The 19,840-nt window shown below is 42.2% G+C and overlaps 1 protein-coding gene across 4 annotated transcripts in view; it reads left to right on the forward strand.

The window, feature by feature from the left end:
* GLI3 (GLI family zinc finger 3) overlaps positions 1-19,385 on the forward strand; it is a 207,594-nt gene extending 188,209 nt beyond the window's left edge. For all 4 annotated transcript variants that reach the window (XM_027675835.1, XM_027675837.1, XM_027675836.1 and 1 more), the window contains 5 exons: positions 3,521-3,670; positions 4,574-4,738; positions 7,462-7,752; positions 10,928-11,255; positions 12,449-19,385. In XM_027675835.1, coding sequence (XP_027531636.1) covers positions 3,521-3,670; positions 4,574-4,738; positions 7,462-7,752; positions 10,928-11,255; positions 12,449-14,739 — 3,225 coding nt within the window. In that variant the 3' untranslated portion in view covers positions 14,740-19,385. The remainder of the gene's footprint in view (positions 1-3,520; positions 3,671-4,573; positions 4,739-7,461; positions 7,753-10,927; positions 11,256-12,448) is intronic.
* Positions 19,386-19,840: the final 455 nt, after the last annotated feature.

The raw sequence follows: 19,840 nt of genomic DNA on the forward strand, positions 1-19,840 counted from the left end.
GAGTTGACAAGCAAACTTCAGCCTTGACTTCAATTAATTTGGTAGGGGGTTACGTTCTGGAATTGAAATCCATCTCAGAGCTTCCTCCTTCAAAGCCAGGTCTTTCTGAGACCAAAATCAATATTTAGGTCAGTTCCCTCTGTTCATTTTAGGGTATTTTGGAGCTGGATGATAATAACATTTTTTAAAGAAAAGAATATGAGCCAGGACAAACCAAGGTTTGGTAATGAGCATTGAAGTGGCATGAAAGTGACTGGTATTCTGCAAATGACCCCTGTTTAGCAGCTTTGTGGAGCTGTGTGCAATGGGAGATAGCTTGTAGAATTCCAGCTTTTAATGGGGGCTTTTTTCAGGTCAGAAATTCTTAATAAGACAGAGCTGGTGCTTCAGAGCAAACCCGACACTAGGGAGTAATATCATTGGCTTTCATGCGCCTATTTACTGTAATAAGGATTACGAACCTAAGTAAAACTTGCAGGTTTGGGCCCACAAAATTAAAAGAAAAGCCTTTTCACACCCTGAAACTGCATCAAAATTCAATTTCACCGGGAAAAAAAATCCTTCTGATCTAGTCCCTGGAATGTAATTTCATGGGTGTAATAAGGTTACAAACAGATTATAAATTGAAACCCTCTAAATCCTTATTGTACTGTACCAAAGCTTCTGCTTTGCATAATACTCTTATTCCCGACTGTTCTTTGTTTTACAAGCTCAAAACTGTTCATTCCCTCTCATAATAGAGACCAGGGAGCCAAAAACACCGTACCAAATCCAAAGGTAATTATCTGAGTCAAAGAACCTGAATACCAGAGTTCATAAACTTCTGAACTTTTCTAATTGTTGTTGTTTGCACAAAAAGACCTCCCTCTTCCTTTAAATATGTCACAAATACTGCACATTCCTTCTGCCAAATTATAATGGTAAAAAATCCCAGTGTAGATTTAGTTTCTGGTTTGTATTTGTGTAGTTCTGCCTATGTGTCCATAGCCAATGACTGATAAGTTTTCACATCATAACTTGGGCAAGTGAGGGTGTTCGAATCTGATCCTATATGCTCAGGATTACAAATACTGTAAATTACCTTACCTGAGAGCACTTCTAGTTTCTGCAGTTGGCCTCTTGTGCTGATCTTATGTCTAGCAAGTGTCTTCCAGACCAGCCTTTCAATATTTGGGCACATTTCTAGGTCTGCTTAAGTATCACCCCTGCAAAAAGCAATTAAACTTCTTACCTGAGAGCTAAATAAATTACCCATGTTAGGAGATCATGGGCTTATTTCTTCCAGGCTTCCCTTGAAGGTGAGGATCCTCAAAGGGGTTGAATGAGAATGAGATGGATTTGCAGGTGAGTTCTCGGGGGCCACTTGGAGCATCAAAGCAGTGAGGGAAAACAGCACAAAGAGGGGTTTGATTGTAGAAAGAGCAGAGGGAGTAGGAAAGAATTAACAGGATAAGAGAGCAGGGCAAATGAGTATGGAGGGACACAGTTATGAAAGACCAGAGCGTTATTGCAAGATACTTGACAGGTGAGACAGTGGAGTGATGGAGAGAGGCAAATGATCAAGTCACCACCCTTGGCCAGCTTTGTCAGCTGCTGCAGTGAGCCTGGACTGGGGAGGAAGTGAGGAAAGGAGTTTTATGCCCATGAGAAAGGTCAACTGCTAAAGACTAGAGGTCTAGAGGGCAAGGAACAAGATCATTTTCAAGGACAAAGAGAAAAACCGTCCTATAGAGAATTTCTCTGAAAGAGCCTCCATGGTGCCTGAGTGTCCACACAGCAGGAGGTAAAAGGAGGTGCTGTTGTGAACTGATTGAACCAGCTTTGAGGGTTTTGTATCAAATAGAAAGCCTGTGTCACACTCAAGTTTCATCCCTCTTGTGGCTGTGTAGGTTTAACCAAGTAATACACAGTCCATAATATTTACAGAGAGATTTGGCCAAGAATTACTTGAATGCATTGAGTTTTGTCCTGTTACTTCTTTCTCTTTCAAGAAAAGAGTGCACATTAACATCATTGTACTCTTTTGATGCCATTTCACAGCGCAGGGCATGTGTGTGCTTCTGGTACTGGCTTGTATGAATGGATGAGAGATCTGCACTTGAAACATTAACTCCTGCACATTACAGGTTGTGTGTTGTCCAGTACATCTGCTCTGTTCATGCATTCTGTGCCCCCTCACAACTTTTCAGAAATGACAATAAAGTTTCAGAAAAAGAAAAAGAGCTGTTGTCTTTTATGGGCAATGTACTTATATTTGCCATATGAACATAAGTGATTTTATTTGGTTTTCTGATTGATTTCAAGACTTTAGATAAGATTAAGATTATCTTCTTTGTGTTCCAGTATGAATTACTGAGATTCTGTAGGGCTGGAATTTTCTGTGAGCCCATTATGGAATAGATACAGATTTCATCCCTGTGCTGTGAGCAAATATAAACTTTGGAAGGATTTTGTCTAGTACCTTAGTGGGAATAAGCTCATTCGCTGAGAAATGCGGCCATCTAGTGGCACAGAGAGGAAGTGTGGTAGAGGGGAAGGGTTTCTCCAAGAGACCGGGAGGATGAGTCAGGTAGTTCCTATTGGAAAAAAACTTCGGAAGTCCTGGTGTAGTTTTCTTTTTTGTTGTTTTCTGAAGCTGTGCAAAAAAGTTTAAGCAGTCAAACCTTTAAAAAAACCAAACCAATTTTGAGGCTAGCCCTGCTTCATCTGCCTGGTTCTTCTCAGAAATACAATCAGAGTGAACTAAATCCATATTTAAATGCTCTCCTGAACTGGATCTGACTGAAAGGAGAAGAGCAAGCTACTTTTATGGAAGAGTACAAGGTACAGAGCCCTGTCCTGCCTCTGGATACATTCATGCGGATGACATTGACCACAGCAGGACGGCTGTCCCTCCCTGAGACTTTCAGAGACAGGCTTGGCAACGGCAAAAGCTGGCTTGATGTGCGCTTAGGTGCTCAGACCTTCTTTTCACAGTGTGTAGGAGTTTGTTTTCCCTGCCACAACCTGTGTATTAACCCAATACATTTACTGAAAGAAAATATGGGTAAAGGAGAGTGAGTTAAAATTTTGGGTGGAAACTTGGTTTAGCAGTTCTGCTGATTTTTCAGGTTGGTGGATGTGTTTTTAAAGGCCTGATTTTGAAAACCTGATTTATGTTGAAGGGCTCTTAAGTAAGGCTTCCCTGCTCTAAGAAAACAGTACTCAATATGAATCACTCAAGTGGAACCGTGCATAAGATTATCTAAGATCCATTTATCTACCTGTATCCCTGAGACCTCATCCAAAGCCTGTTGATGTCAGTAGAAACAGATTCATGGGCCTTAGCAGACTTCCAGTGGTATCGATAATTTGAACCCTGTGATCACTTGGGAGTGCAGATGACCTTCTTAGTCTTTTAGTGCTGTAGGGTCCTAGTTCGCACCTGAGTATCCAGTGCTCTTCCAGTGTAAAGTTACAGTAAGGCTGCTGCTGCTGTTACATTTCTGTTAAACTGTAATATCTTTTTTAACCCGAACAGCACATCAACAACGATCATATACACGGGGAGAAGAAAGAGTTTGTGTGCCGATGGCTGGACTGTTCCCGGGAGCAGAAACCATTCAAAGCCCAATATATGCTGGTGGTCCACATGAGGAGACATACAGGGGAAAAGCCACACAAATGCACTGTGAGTAAATGGCCTGAGCTCAAGGCTTGGACAGGGGAGCTGGGTCTGTGCAGAGAACAGAGCAGTACAGGTAATGAACTCCCTGAACTCTTGTCTGTCAGGCATCTGTGGGGAAGAGACTACCATATCTGCTTCATGAGACCCCTGGTGGCCTAGTGGTTAGCATGCAGGACTCTCACTGCTGCGACCCAGGTTCGATTCCTCGGTCTCCCAGGCAGATGGAGCCCGTTAGCCCTGTGAGGCCATCCATCTATGAGAAGGTCACTCTAAACAAACCTACGTCCTGAGGACCTCACTGCCATTGTCCAAGCTTGCTTGGCCCCGGCAGATGAACCTTAGGATTAAAGGGTGGGCTCAGTTCAGCGCAGGCTGTGTCTCACCTAAAAAATCCATTGCGCAGGCTGGAAAGGTAAAAGACCTTTCCCCAGATCTTAGTTCGCGAAGACTGGCCATTGTTATTATCTGCTTCATTATCTGACAAAAACTTGAGGAGGGAGGGATTCACTGGATAATTTGGCCCACTTCCCCAAGTTTAAAGTACGAAGAAGCCCTAAAAGGGATTATGAAATAGGGTTCAGTTTGCATAATTATTTAAAATCACTTTCTCCTAAAGAGCTGGATATTATTGCTGGCCACCAGCCTCCTAATGACTTTGCAGTGGATTTCTGTCTTAGTACACAACTACTGTGCTTTCCTGCAAGAGAAGTTTTACATAATGAGGAAAGCATTTTAACTTGAGCTATGGTGGAGTTTACCTGAGTAAAATTAAAATCTGCCAAATCAAAACTACGTTGGACAAGGTTATGAAGGCTTGAAAAGTTTCTAAACTTGTCTAAGTCAGATTTTACCATTTCCTGCAAGTCCAGAGTTTAAAATTAATCCAGATTTATTTCTTGTATGCAGTTTGAAGGTTGTACAAAGGCCTACTCCAGACTAGAAAACTTGAAAACGCACTTGAGATCTCACACTGGAGAGAAACCATATGTGTGCGAACACGAAGGCTGCAACAAAGCTTTTTCCAATGCGTCCGACAGGGCCAAGCACCAAAACAGGACTCATTCCAATGAGGTAAGTAAGCACAGCTCCAAAATGTTAATAATGACATTTGTCAGTGAAGAGACTTACACTGTGGTCATAGCAATGTGTTGCAGAGGACAGGCACAGAAACCCTCATCAGCCTGAAAGGAATGTAAGTTCTAGATGGTTCTTAGCAGCACAATGTGTCATACAGACCTGGAGAGGCCATGGGTAATTTTTATAACTGCCTCTGTGGGTGGTGACACCGGACGTCTGCTGGGATGCAGCTCCCCCAGCATCTCACAGCATCCTATGGGCTCCTGCACAGTCATGTTCTCCAGTGTTTGGAAAGTTGGGTTGCCCTATAAATTCTGACTTATACCTTTTCCTTTTCTCTGGGCTCTTTCACTCTCTTTTTCCATCCTGATGCACTAGGAATGCAGTACAGGGAATTTGATCTTTCTTAAACAAACCAGCTGTGGCAGTCACAGCTGTTTCCCAAACTCTTGGTGTAACACCTCTTTAATACTGTGTGTTTCCTGTTACTGCTGGCTCCTCTTTCAGGGGTCACAGCATCTTCTTGCATAGTCCCTGTTTTACTGCCCCATTTCAGGTTACAGAAGGAGCCACATCATCTCAACCTCCCATCTCAGAACTCAGTCTCTCCTCCTTGACCTGTCCCTATACTGCTTCACCTCTAGCATAAATCTAGGAGTATTGGAAGGACAGGACATACGATAGCAGCTATATCCATTTCCAAAAGGCTTATACCCTTCCCTGGCGTCACAGGCATGCACTAGAGCTGGCAGATCTCCTGGGAACATTCATCTTCTTCCAGTCCCCTGGTCCCTGCAGCATCTCTTCAGTCACAAGGGAAGCAGCAAGCATTGCACATCTCTGAGTTTGCCCTGTCTCTGCCCTGTGTGCTCTCAGCAACCCAACTAACAACTGCACTGAAGACCTGCAGTGATTTTGCAAATTGTCACCAAGGTGCAAGGTGTCACCAAGGAAGCTCATCAAGTCTTGACAGTAGCTGACTGAGCTTTTTTTTCATTCACTCTGAACCGGTCTGTGCATTGCCTAGTTGATGAGTCAGATCTTCTCAAACTTAACAATGTGACCTGTACTGCCTCTGTTTTAAGATCAGAATGTCACCAAGAAATATTTTATTCTGCGCATCGTTTCTAGTAGGTGCACCCACATTCCCTTCACCATTACTTCACACTGAAGCAGGCTAATCTAGGGCAATGTGCACTGGTGTAGTGCCATGAATACCATGAAAAGCACAGACCAAATTTCAGCACTTGCTTGCAGTGCCATTTTGGTTGTACGTAGGTAATACAGAGAGCTTTAAAAACAGCTGACGTATCTTGATATGCCTTGCACATGTAGAAGAGTGCTAAGTGACTTGTACTTCTGTAGCATCTTGAGAAAACCTGCCTCAGTAGCTCAGCATCAACTTTAAATTGTTTATTTTTGCTCCTGTTCAAGTCAATGGGAGGGTTTTTTCCACTGATGTCAGTGGAAGCAGGCTCAGGCTTAGATGGCTATGAAGAAGCTACATTTGTTGAAGGCTACACAGTGCCATGTGTAAGCAGACAGAAAACCACTTTGAGGAACTCTACATGACAGTCTTTTTTATATCTTGAGGGCTAGTATAAAAAAAACTTTAAAATAGTAGTTTCTTGGAAAAAATTCAGTAATAAAAGTGAGTGAACAATACTTTGCTTCCTGAGGCAATTAAAGGATTTAGGAAGTGCTCAACTCTTCTTTCTAATCCTTTCATAATATAAGAACAAAGGCTTTGTTAAATTATAACACAGTGAATTTACTTTATTCTACATTGCTTAGCGAAGTATAGAAATTCACAGACGAAGGATATGGTTTTTAATAAAAACGAGTGATCAGTTATGCTAGTAGCAGTGATAGTACTAGTGCAATATATGCTAGTAATAGTACGAGTGCATATATTGCAGCAAAGTGAAAATGCTCATGTTACTTATCTTATACTTTGACTTCATATTGATTATCTGAAGGAGCTAGGAAAAAAATGCTTCCTCAGTAAATTCTGCCTGAACAAATGTCCCAGCATCTTTTGAAGGGGGCTGTTTGCCTCTTACTGTCAAGTAGTAGGTACTAGGCATACTAGAAGCACTATCAAACTGCTGAGGGCAATGGACAGCATATGAAAATTAGTCCAGTCTGCATAAATTGCCATAGCTATGTTGACTCTTCTGCTAAGCTAAGTGAAAGCTTTGCCATTTTTTATCATGAGACACTCTGTCCTCTGTCTACTATGCAGCATTAATGGGTACCTTCTAAATCAAGGGAAATTAATGGGTTTGACTACGTGCGGTCACAACTTGATAGGACAAGGAGTAATGGCTTTAAACTAGAAGAGCGTAGATTTAGACTAGATATAAGTAAAAAAGAAATTTTTTACTGTTGGAGTAGTGGAACAGTGGCACCAGTTACCCTGAGAAGCTTGGATACCTCATCCCTGGAAGTGTTCCAGGTCGGGTTTGAATGTGGCTTTGAGCAACCTGGTATAGTGCAAGGTATCCCTGCCCGTGACAGGAGGGTTGGAACTAGGAGATCTCTAAGGTCCCTTCCAGCCCAAACCATTCTATGATTCGGTCACTGTAAAGACCATAAATTAGGTAACAAATTCCCCGTGAAAGAGTATAACTTTAACATCAGCTGTGCTCCAAGGAGTTCTTTAGGAGTCTCACATGGAATTAAATTTAATTTAAGTGTTTTTCATGTCTTGTCAGAAACCATATGTTTGCAAGATACCGGGCTGCACAAAGCGCTACACAGACCCCAGTTCTCTCCGGAAACACGTGAAGACCGTGCATGGCCCAGAGGCACACGTCACCAAGAAGCAGCGGGGAGATATCCACCCGAGGCCTCCGCCACCAAGAGACCCAGGCAGCCACTCTCAGACCCGGTCACCAGGCCATCAGACTCAGGGTGCAATTGGTGAGCAGAAGGACCTCAGCAACACTACCTCAAAGCGTGAAGAATGCCTCCAAGTGAAAGCGGTCAAGTCAGAAAAACCAATGGTATGCAATACACCGTGCCACTCCCTTTGCTGTTTTTCTTCTTGCAACCAGATAATAGTCCCTTTATGAAATGCTCAAGCCTGTAAACTCTAGCTCACAAGGTTAGGTTTTGTGAGGTTTTCTTTTTCGTTTACATTGTAAAATGTTTTTAAAGCCTAAGAAATAGCGAATAAAAAGATTACATCTAGTCTGTGCAGTATGCGGTATGTGCAGTGTTGGCAACTCTCACAGTAATTGTTTCTCTTATAAAGCTCCATCTTCTGGAATAAGCAGAGTATGAGAAAGTCACATTTTTCATTTTTAAAAAAGCATTTTTTCCACTCTTCTGTTTACAGAAGAAAGAAGGCAAATGTGAATCTTGCAGGGTCAAAGCCAGAATGAAAAAGAAAACAAACCCCAAAAAATCCAAAAGACTAAGATGATGATATTTATGATGATAATTTTTGGAGAACCTGGGGAAGCAATCAGATTTTATAGGGCTTGAGGTTTTTGGGTCATGGGTGAAACTGAAGCAGGATAAATTGGCTTTCTTAACCAGCAGGAGGGCATTTTTGGATAACATTTGATCTCTGTTGTGATGTGACCCTTTCTGTTAATCTGATACTTAATTTAACCAAATTAACCTAATCCAAGTTTAACTAAAGTTGAATTAAGAATGTCTGCAGGTCTCCTCTGGTTTACCTTAACATATTGCACTAAACTGTTGCAAGGACCATATTCCATTTTTTTAGATGCTGTCTTAAATGTAGAAGTTTTTCCATTTTCCTGCATTTCATGTGCCATCTGCCCTCTTTACAAGGGTTAATACTCTCAAAGACAGTCATTCCATCCTCTTCTCCATCTGGGTCTACGATTCATCTGTATCCAACCCTTGGGGAGTAGAAATACAAGCCCAAATTCTGCTCATACTGTTAATCACACTGCAATTCAAAATGATTACTCATTGAAATATGAGTTACTGCTATGTTATGCCTAAGGCTTATGCCCAAACTGTTCAGTATTAATCCTGAATTCAGAAACTTCCAAGGCCCCAGACTTAACTCCTGCTTAACTCTGCCATCTTTGATGATAACTACCCTACATTACAAAACCCATTCCTCTTTTGCTTAGCTAGGTAAATGTCTAGCATTATTGAGGCATGTTGCACATAGACAGTTTTAGCATGAATAAAATTAACGGGAGAGGGTTACTAATGCTGATAGCTTACATATTATTAAATATTTCTCACTGAAAATTATATTCTAAAAATAATTGTGTATTTCTTGCTTTTCATTGTGTGTATGAATTAAGATATATTTTCTGGTTTTCGACTAATCCAATGTCTTTTCTGTCTAATGCTCTTAAATGTCTTATTCTAACTTCCTAAGGACAGTGGGTAATAAGGTGAGGGCATTTTAACTTTTCTGCTGTTTTTCTTATTGCAACATTATTTATGTTTTTAGTTTAGCCTTCTGCCTGTTGTTCAATCATTCCTTTATTTAGTAATGTGCAATCCATCAAGCGCATTCCCAATTGAAATGTCCTGTGAGCATTTTGCAACACTTGACATCTGAAAAATCTGGCTTATGTTGGTGAAATGTCTTCAGAAATATCTTTGTACCTTCCCTTCTGGATGAGGCATCGGGTTTTTTTTCTGTATTGCACATCTAGAAATGCATGTTTCCCATAATACAGTTCTTATTTCTGTACCATACTTCACTATGATCTTGACATGTGGCTACAAGAACAGGCTTCTGACCACTATTACTGTTCTGCCATATGGCATGGAGCTATTGTCCAGAAGCACAAACTTTCTTCTGTATAGTGACTGTTATTTCTGTTCTCATCACCAAATCTACTATGGGCAGGATTTGGAAATGAACTTGCTCAGTGTGGCCTCATAAATTCTAAGTATCATCGTTCAAGTTAGAAATAATAAAATGGTTATTGCGTCTGAATGGACTCCTCAGGGGCATATGAAGCTACAGTAGTGCCATGAATCTTCATTCGCTGAGGTTAAAAGTGAGAGGCATCACTGCTGCTTCAGAAATTCTAGCTAGCATTTGTCAGCAAAATGTGCATAAAAATCATGAGGTGGCAGAAAAAAAATTAAAAACCCACATCAGAAACCCTAAAAGTTAAATACTTACATGAAACTGTTCTTGGGAGCAAGATGATACTGCATACCCCACTGATCTGTGATCACACTGATAGAACCTTACAGTGAGATATTAAGTCCAGAGACTTCTGTCTGTCTTTTCTGTGTTTTGTCTGTCAGTTTGTCAATTTTCCCATTATTTTACGAGAACTTCATAAAAAGTAAATCTGTCTCGTGTTTCCCCACAGCAAGAGTTCTTCTAAGAGCAGCAGGGAACACTGTTAAGAAAGAAGGCATATTGTGACGGATTAGCAGCCTGTACTTCTACTTAAATTCTTGCATTTAAAATCTTAAATTCTAATGAAACAAAGATTTGATTCAGTAGATCAACCTTCTTGATTCAGGGCAGAGGTAGTGTAAGTTAGGTATAAGAAGAGGTATAAGTTAGGCCTGAGTTCTGCTAGGGTCATGAGATGCTGATAATATGATACAGTATTATTTACACTGGTGCTTTGTCCCTGTTTTATCACATGCCAACATTTCAGACCAACCACTGCTTGTAACAATGAGCCTTAAGCCTGGAAAATACTTACATTCTTTGGCCACAAGTCTAATTAAAAGAAAAAAACAGATTCCAGTGTTGTTGGAGTCTTGTTTGTTTGTTTGTTTGCAAGCCTAGCAGTGTAAATTAAGACCTCGTAACATGTCTGAATTCTAGTTTGCTTTACTGAGCTGCAGCTTCAATCAGGAACAGCACATACCCAAAGTAGAGTATCTATCCATATGTGCTCATGAATGACAAGAAATGATAGAAGCAGCTATGGGAATAACTCAAATAAGTTCTCATGGAGATACAATTTATGCTATCAGCAAGGTATTAAAGGGGATTTTAGTCTGTGTTTTGCAATGCCATTCACTGCAGTTAAAATAAATATGTAGAAAACCTCTTTAAAAATGACCACTGTTACCGTTTAATGCTAAACTTTTCTGTGTATTTAGTTTTCTTTGGCTCCATTTAGACCCTCACTTAGGGCAAGTGCTCTGGTTAACAGTTTGCTTAATCCTCACTTTCGTTTGTTTCTTACTTCTCCCCAACAGACATCTCAGCCAAGCCCTGGTGGTCAGTCTACATGCAGCAGCGAACAGTCCCCCATCAGCAACTATTCCAACAATGGGATCGAGCTTACTCTGACCGGTGGTGGTAGTGTAGGAGACCTCAGTGTCATCGATGAAACCCCAATCATGGACTCTACCATTTCCACAGCCACCACAGCACTTGGCTTACAGGCCAGGAGGAATATGACAGGGACCAAATGGATGGAGCAAGTGAAATTAGAAAGGTTGAAACAAGTTAATGGAATGCTTCCAAGACTGAACCCCGTTCCACCTTCCAAAGCCCCAACCTTGCCGCCTCTCATAGGAAATGGTGAGATACACATAAGAGGAGTGATAATACTCTTTGTCCTTAAATTTCTTGCTTACTAGCTCAGTCTTGCAACCTTGCAAGAGTTGCGCAGTTTAGGAAGCTCATCAGCTGTGAAATGGTTTGTAAATTGATCACTTTCTGTTTATTCCCTGATTGCAAGTCCTGCTACCTGCCCTGAGAGAAATCTGATAGTCTCATGTTTTACAGAACAGGGGTTAGCAAGGGAGTCACTAATCACATTTTAAGTATTCCTATATTCCCTACAGTTAAAGGTTTATACCCAAGATCATCATAATCCTGTGCTGTTTTGAGGCAAGGTAGACAAAATAAATACTGGCCAATTTATTGTACAAAAGTCTTTCCATTGAGGCTTGTACAAGGCACCCTTTGCAGAGAAGTGTTGGGCTTCCCTTTAAGTAACCTGTTCTGATACATAGAAGAAATCATACGTATAGATGCTATTGTACATATGCTACTGCAGATGCTACTGCTGCAAAGGGCAGATATCCATGAATGGGAGCCAGGCAAGATTGAACTCTGAAGATCCGTAGTTGTTTTTTTACAGAGAGCTGCTCATGGCACGGATGTCCCTGCTGCCTCTACATTGCCTACAGTATGCCTGTAGGTTTCTGCACTCCACCCAGCAGTGACAGCCTGCATTTGCTGAGACACATTCAATCGAAAGAAGCTATGTAAAATTGAGAAATGTATTCTGTTTACTTAAAAACAAAACAAAACAAGGAAACCAGCAAAGATATTTTGCAGTTGTTAGGAGTTATTTCAAGAACATTTCAAGAAGTCTTAGGAATGACCTTGAATAGCCTCCAATTTGTATATTTTGACATTCCATGCAAATGCCTGTTTAATTATATTTTGCCTATAAAAAGCTCCCTTACAAATGTGTCCTTCTGGCATTGCAGGCTGGAGGAGTCTACCAGCTGATGACAGTTTGTGGCTATGACCTATAAATTTTATTCTGGGATTCAAACTGAAATGTTAGCCTTGAGTCTCTGAATTAGCTTTTAACCTAAAGATACAGTTTTTATCCCTACTTCTTTCAAGAAGGAGCACTGCTATGATTTGCTGTGATGATGCAGGCTCTTCCTCTACACTCCACTCACTTCTTTACTGGCTGTTTTCTGTACCAGTTTCTGGGTAATGCCCCTTTGTTTAACTGTGAATTTTACCTGCAGGTACCCAGTCGAACAGCAGCTGCAGTGTAGGAGGATCCATGGCTATTCTGCCAAACAGGAACGAACTTTCAAGTACGGACATCACTGTGTTGAATATGCTGAACAGGAGGGACAGCAATACTAGCACAATCAGTTCAGCCTACCTGAGCAGCCGCAGGTCCTCTGGAATCTCACCTTGCTTCTCTAGCCGGAGGTCCAGCGATGCCTCACAGGCAGAGGGAAGACCGCAGAACGTGAGCGTTGCAGACTCCTATGACCCCATCTCGACGGATGCCTCCCGGCGCTCCAGTGAAGCTAGCCACTGTGATGACCTGCCAAGTCTTCTCAGCCTCACCCCAGCCCAGCAATACAGGCTGAAAGCTAAATATGCAGCAGCTACTGGTGGACCCCCACCAACTCCACTGCCTAACATGGAGAGGATGAGCCTCAAAACAAGGATGGCACTCTTGGGTGACTGCAAGGAGTCAGGATTATCTCCTCTGCCTCCAGTGAATGCCCCTAGAAGATGTAGTGATGGTGGGGCAAATGGTTACAGCAGGAGGCATTTTCTGTCTCAAGATGCTTTAGGAAATGGCACAAGGAGAGCCAGCGATCCAGTAAGAATGGCCTCCGACAACCTCTCTGTCCCTAGAGTCCAGCGTTTCAACAGTCTTAATAGCTTTAACCCTCCTGCTTTGCCTCCATCCGTGGAAAAACGCAACCTTGTTCTCCAGAGCTATACCCGTTCTGAAGGGAGTGTCTTCCGTGGCTTCAACTCCCCCTGTCCTCCAAGCATCAGCGAGAACGTCGCCCTGGAGGCTGCTACGATGGAAGCAGGTGGCAGTCTGAATGATGAGGATCTCCTGCCAGATGATGTGGTTCAGTATCTGAATTCCCAGAACCAGGGCATGTACGACCACCTATTGAACAATGTCCTAGACAGCAACAAAATGCATCACAGCTCAGTTTTAGGAAACAACAACCCCAGCAACTTTGACCAAGCCGCTCCACCAAGCAGTCAGCAGGGAGGTCCCGAGGCAAATAAGAGTGACTTGCCCATTCAGTGGAATGAAGTAAGCTCAGGAAGTTCTGACTTATCTCCTTCAAAACTGAAATGCAGTCAGCGGTCAGCGGTGCATCAGGCTCGGGCTTTCAGACTGTATAACAATATGATGGTTCAGCAGCAGAACCCGGAGAGAAGCAACATGGCCCAGCAAAATGGCTATCAGAACCTGGTGGAGAACAATAGTTCCTGCAGTTTACAGCGAAACATGGTTCTTGGCAGCGGAGCTGGTAATTCTTTCAGCGTGCAGTCCAATAAGCCTTACAGTGAAAGCATTGGCAGGCAAACAATGATGTCTGGGGCAGCAGACAATTCCTGTGGCATGGCAGTACAAGGGCAGAAGCTGAGAATCAGTAACATGCCAGTGAGTGGGAACCAGCAGAATTTCAGCCATCCCATGGCATCTAGCGATCAAGCCACCAATATGGCAAATGGGATGCAGAACAGGAATATGATGGAACAGGAATATTTGCAAAACCAGCCAGTTGGAGATGGTGTTCATTACCAGGGAGTCAATCAATCTGGTCAAATGATGCTAGGGCAGGTTAGTCCTACCTCACAAAGCAGCCTGTATCAAGGGTTGCAGAGTTGTCCACCAGTGTCTCACACCATTGGTAACCAGCCTTCAGCTTTGCCAGTGGCCAAAAGTTACCAGTCGTGCTCTAATTACAGCAGCAACAGACGGCAAAACGCATTGAGAAACAACCTGTCACAACAGCAAGGACACATAAGTGATGGCAACCAGACGTACAGGGTAAACACCATTAAGATGGAGATGCAAGGTCAATCACAGCAGTTCTGCTCTAACGTGCAGAATTACTCTGGTCAGTTGTATGACCAAACCACAGGCTTTAGCCACCAAGCTATGAAAACAGGTTCTTTCTTTGGTTCGGAAGCTAACTGCCTGCTACAGGGGATTGCAACTGAAAACTCATCTGAGCTTCTTTCCCCAGGGGCTAACCAAGTGTCAAGCACAGTTGACAGCATTGACAGCAACAGCCTAGAGGGTGTGCAAATTGATTTTGATGCTATCATAGATGATGGGGACCATGTCAGCTTAATTTCGGAAGCCCTGAGCCCAAGTATCATTCAAGATGTCTCCCGCAATTCCTCACGCCTCACCACTCCCCGAGCATCTCTTACATTCCCAGCTATGCCTGTAAGCACAACCAACATGGCTATTGGGGACATGAGCTCTTTGTTGACCTCGCTTGCAGAAGAAAGCAAGTTTCTTGCTGTTATGCAATAGACATGAAAAACAAAAAACCCTTAGGAGATAACAGATGGAAAAAAACCCCCCAGACTCGTATTTTTTAGTTGTGTATGTATTTTAGCAATCTCATCTCACCTAAATGGGATGTGTTTCAAGTATATTCCTTTTATGGAATAAGGACTCTGAAAACCCTAAAGTGTTCTAGGGAGAAACTGTCTTCCATTTCAGTTTTGAATCAGTATTGCTACACCCATTCCTTCCCTTTCTCTCTTTTCTCACTTTCTCTCTCCCTTTTTGAATGTCTGTATGCTTCCTTTTTTTCTTTTGTTTTTTAATTGTAAACCAATGTAAACGTGTGAAATGCATGTTTTTTGTTTTGTTTTGGGTTTTTTTGTAAAAAAAGGTCTGATGAAATGACTTGCCAATTTTCTATTACTCGAATGGAGCTAGACCTTGTAAAACTGTTGCAACTTTTTCACTTAAACATATAGGCACAAAATAACCAGGCATAATGTGAAGTGAGCAGGCAGGGATGAAATCCTCTCTGGATGCACTGGCTACATCACACTGAGGTGGACAACCAGTTTAGAAATGCACTGCCATGCGCCCTAGGCTGCAGTTTTAGAGTCATGGAGCACAAGAAGTTGGGAGGTTCAAGCAAATAAGAAATCTAAAACCATCAGCCCTTTGACCCCTAGTGAATGTTTTAAGGTTTTTGTAAACATACACACAGATAGATGTCACTGCCTTGAATAATGATATGAGATTGTGTCATGTTTGACCTATTTCAGAGGAAGGAGAGGACCAGAAAGCTATTTTTAGTCCAACTTTCATCTTTTGCAGTATTTGGTATTCTGTTTTTCAGCTTTCTTTTTTAAATGACTGGATAGTAAAGTTATGGGTACGTTTGGTGACTTGTGTAATCTATAATCCTCTCATTGCATACCACATTTGTGGAGATACGATCAGGGTCATATGGAGTGTTTCATACAATGAAATAACAAAATAGCAGTATTCCATACTGGGGACTTTTTTTTTAATGCAAATTGTTGAGATGTAATTTGCTGAGCCACTGGTTCTTATTCACAGTAACAATTCCTTTGCCAGGAGAAATGTGTTGTACATCCCTTTTAGCAAATACGGCTTCATGGATGGATCATATGTTTTAAAATAAGTAAATGCCCATTGACAAAACACACAATTACAGCTTCAAAAGCATCATGGTCACGTCATGCAAAAGAAGTAGAAAACAAATGGCTAACCCAGTTCTCAGACTAGCCAAATAAATCAAAGCAATTGCAAGCAATCTGATAATCTTAAATGTTTTTCCACTGTGTCCAGGCTTTAAAAAATTAAGAAATTTAAACTGTCATTAAAAATAGCAGAGAAATAAGGGGAACAGCAAAAATTCATAGATCACAGGATATTTGGAGTTGGAAGGGACCCACAAGGACCATCGAATCCAACTCCCAAGTGAATGACTCGTACAGGGATGCAGCCCAAGACCTTGGTGCTATTAGCATCATGCTCTAACCAAAGCAAGACCAAGCCAATCTCTCTCTCTCTCTCGGTGACACCACATGCATTTAATTTCAAAACAACCAGTGGGTCAATGCCCAGGCTCAGTTGCACAAGCAAAAAATTGAAACCAATGCACTGTGGTCGTGAAGCTACTCACTGGTAGGGGTGAATGGCATTTGCTCTGTGAGCACTAGCTCTTCCAACATGTTTTTGGCTGTGCTGGGCTCCGTGTCTGCACCCCTGAACACACAGTGCTCCTGAGTAAACAGATTGGGGTGGGAAACAGTCACAAGACCTAGATTTATGTTCACTCACTCCTAGAAGCTGCGTGTAGGTCCAGCCCTTGCAGACTTCTTAGTTAAATCCTGATAGGAAAGTGCAGCTATGGGATGTAAATGGTCCAGGCACTTACAGTCATAGATTTGATGTCTGTAAGGAGCTGGTGTTATAGTAGATATACAGTGGAAAGAGGGAGTGTGGTCGATTTTGAAATACAGAAAAACTTTAGCCCAGTCAATATTAGAAATAGCACCAGAAGGTGATTTCTATAGGCTAGAAAGCCATAGCACTTTTTTTGAACTGTAAATAAAACCATGAAATACCAGCTGATTCAGGGCATGGCATTTGAGGAAATGTGTAGGAATGGAACATCTGTGAAGCTGTCAGATAACACTGATCTGTTAACAGCTGTTAGAGTCAGAGGACAAAGCTGTAAATCAGTAGGAAAACAGCACAGAAATCCAGTGCTGGGGCCGTATTTGGGCTTATCACAGCATATACCGAGTGATTTGCACTGTGAGCTGCAATGTCAGAAATCAAGACAAATGTAAATATCCTACACCTTTTGTTATCATCCAGCTCCTGTCTTTCTCTGTATCTTTAGCCAGCATTTCTTTCTCCCCGACTCATGCACGTATATTCCCCTGTTCTGCACTTTACCCTTTGCCAGTTCCCCTTCCAGCCTCCCTGCCCTTGACCAACTATCACAGCCCTCCTGCACTGGTCCCTGGGCTGCAATGGCAATTGGGAACAGTTTACCATGGCAAATGATGGGTTTGCTGTTGCAGCATGACAAAGCTGCTCCCCGTTGCGTTCTCATCGCACAGAGGCAGCCCTGTAGAGACCTGCTGCCTGTACACAACCCTTGCCCCTGCCCTGCTGCTGGGGCATGAAGGGATGCATGAGGGGCTGTGTTGGACATGTTTCAGATGCTTCCTGGTAACCAATCGCTGGCTGTTTATTAAGCCGTCAATTACATGTTTATAAACAATTTCAACAAGGAGACTTATGACCAGCTTGGGAGTAGGTGGCTTGGGAGAGAATCCTTTTATTGTTATAGAGCCAATACATTTTAAAAAAAATAACCATCCCCAACTATTTTTTAAACTCAATTTTCCAGTTCATAATTGTATTTGCTGGTGCAATTGATGCTGGGAAGCTATTAACAGATGTGATCCATCAGAGCTTAGAAGGAGCCATTCATATTGCTCAAGGCTAAAAGGGAGTGTTTGAGTAGCTAATTTGCCTTCCTGGATTTGACAAACCTTTGTCACTCACTTACCCCTGTCTTGGGCCAACAGTGTGTCTTGGCAGAAACCACATGCCCCAGAAAGACATCCCGTTTGATTTGGCAAAGGTGAAGAACCAGAGACTCCACCGTGTCCCTGGGGAGTTCATACAAATGGTTTGTCATTTTCACCATTAAGCATATGTTCCACTTGTGTTCATGTGTCACTTTTCAGTTTTTAGTATTGTCTCATGCATAAACCAGAAAGGTTTATGCTAAAGAATCCATTTTGGTACCTGTGAGGGTAGCAATACATCATAGCCCAGCTATCCTGGGTTTTGGTTCTGTTTTGATGAGGTAGACTGGTCTCTCTTAGCATGGGTCTGTTATGCTGGACACCAGCTTTCACTTGTCAACCTCCTTCTCAGTGTACGGCAGTCTGGGGAAAGTCCCACCAGCATTGGTGGGACATGTTTACTGGCACCCTTCTACAACTGCTCTTCATTACAGAGTCAAAGCTTGCTTTTGTTTATCTGGCACATCAGTTGATTTTTGTCATAGCTGTTGGAAACCCACCGTTCATCCTAGTGTACTAGAAGATGCACAAAACATCATGAATTTTCTGTTTTTAAAGTATTGCAGCCTGAGTCTAAATGGCTCTTCCATTTACTTCTAATGGCTCTGAGAGGCTCTTCCATGTTCACTACTTTTGGCCTTGGGAGCATCAGTAACACTCAGCCTGCCTGAAGCATGTGTATTTCTCTAGGCAATTTTACTTTCCATGAAGTGGAAGTAGCCAGTGAGAGTTTATCCATCAGTTATACCCAGCTGAAGGAAAGGTGTGTTTGCAGGGAAGTCAGTGAGCTTCCACAGGGGCTTTGCTGGTGAGTAGAATGGCCCAATACATGCACATGACAGATGATGTTATTCTCTCCTTGGAGAATGGCCCCAAATGGTGCGTGCATTAAGATGCTGGCTGGCTGCTCATTTCCAGTCATTGCTTCCCCCCCCCGCCTCGATGAAATGGCTGGTCAGCTCACCCACGCCTATTCCACAGTGGCTCCTCCTTCTGAACAGCAGTGTTTATATTCTCGCAATATATGTGCCTTATTTTGCGTTGACCCTGTAAAACAGAGGGACCAGGATGTGTTGCCAAATTTTCCTGATGAGGCTGTACTTGCCATTCAGTTAATAGCACATACCACTGTTGATAGTGTCTAAAATGTCTTGTAAACCTCTGGTATTCACGTGTTATTGTCCTTGGATTGGTGGAATGTCTCCTATGGAACAGTCACTGTTGTCAGTCCTGCAGATGTGTAAGATAAAAATGTGTTCTTTTTTTTTTCCAATTTTTAAAAATTTTTTTTATAAAACTTGTAATCCTTTTTTAAAAAAAAAAAAAAAGAAAAGAGAATGTGTAAATACATTTATGTATGGTAGGAATAGTGTTCAGCTGTAACAGGCCTTAGTGGTCTTCATTTGATAAACCTGCAGTTATGATCTGATGTTTCTCAAGCCTTAGGTTGATCTGAAGGGTCTGTAGCACTGTGTACATATGAACTGTACTTCTGCTTTCAGAACCACTTAGCTTTTTTGTAACAAAGAAAAAAATGTTTCTTACAATGTCAATAAAAACAAAAGCCTTTTTACTTAAGTTCTTAGCTTTCAACTATTAAAATATCTCCTTGGGGGAGGGAGTTATTTTTTCATCCATCTGAAGAGCCTGGTTGCAATCAGCACATGAGTTGCTTCTACTCATAGCTGCTCGCTTTTCTCTTTCTGCTTCCCAGCCTGTTGCTTCCCAGGCTGTCATTCTCAGTTTAAATACAGATCGGAAAACAAAACGGGGCATTTGCCTTCCCTCTAGAGAAAAATGGCTGAGGGATGCTGGGTAATAAAATGAAAAATGAAAATGCAGTGTCACACAGATAAAGTGTTTGAAAGGAGGAGGGAGACTGGCCTGGTTAACTCTGCTGCAGAAGTAGCCGCTTCCGAAGTCAAAGCTAAGCCGTGCTAGATTCTGGGCTGTTCTATGGAGGCTGTGTTTTCATCCCTCGCTTGCTAAGGGTCTCTGACAATGGCTTGCCTACCCATGAAGAAGCACAGGAA

This window comes from Neopelma chrysocephalum, unplaced genomic scaffold, assembly GCF_003984885.1.
Source record: "Neopelma chrysocephalum unplaced genomic scaffold, ASM398488v2 Primary Assembly neopelma1_26, whole genome shotgun sequence".
In the NCBI taxonomy this organism is placed as follows: Eukaryota; Metazoa; Chordata; class Aves; order Passeriformes; family Pipridae; genus Neopelma; species Neopelma chrysocephalum.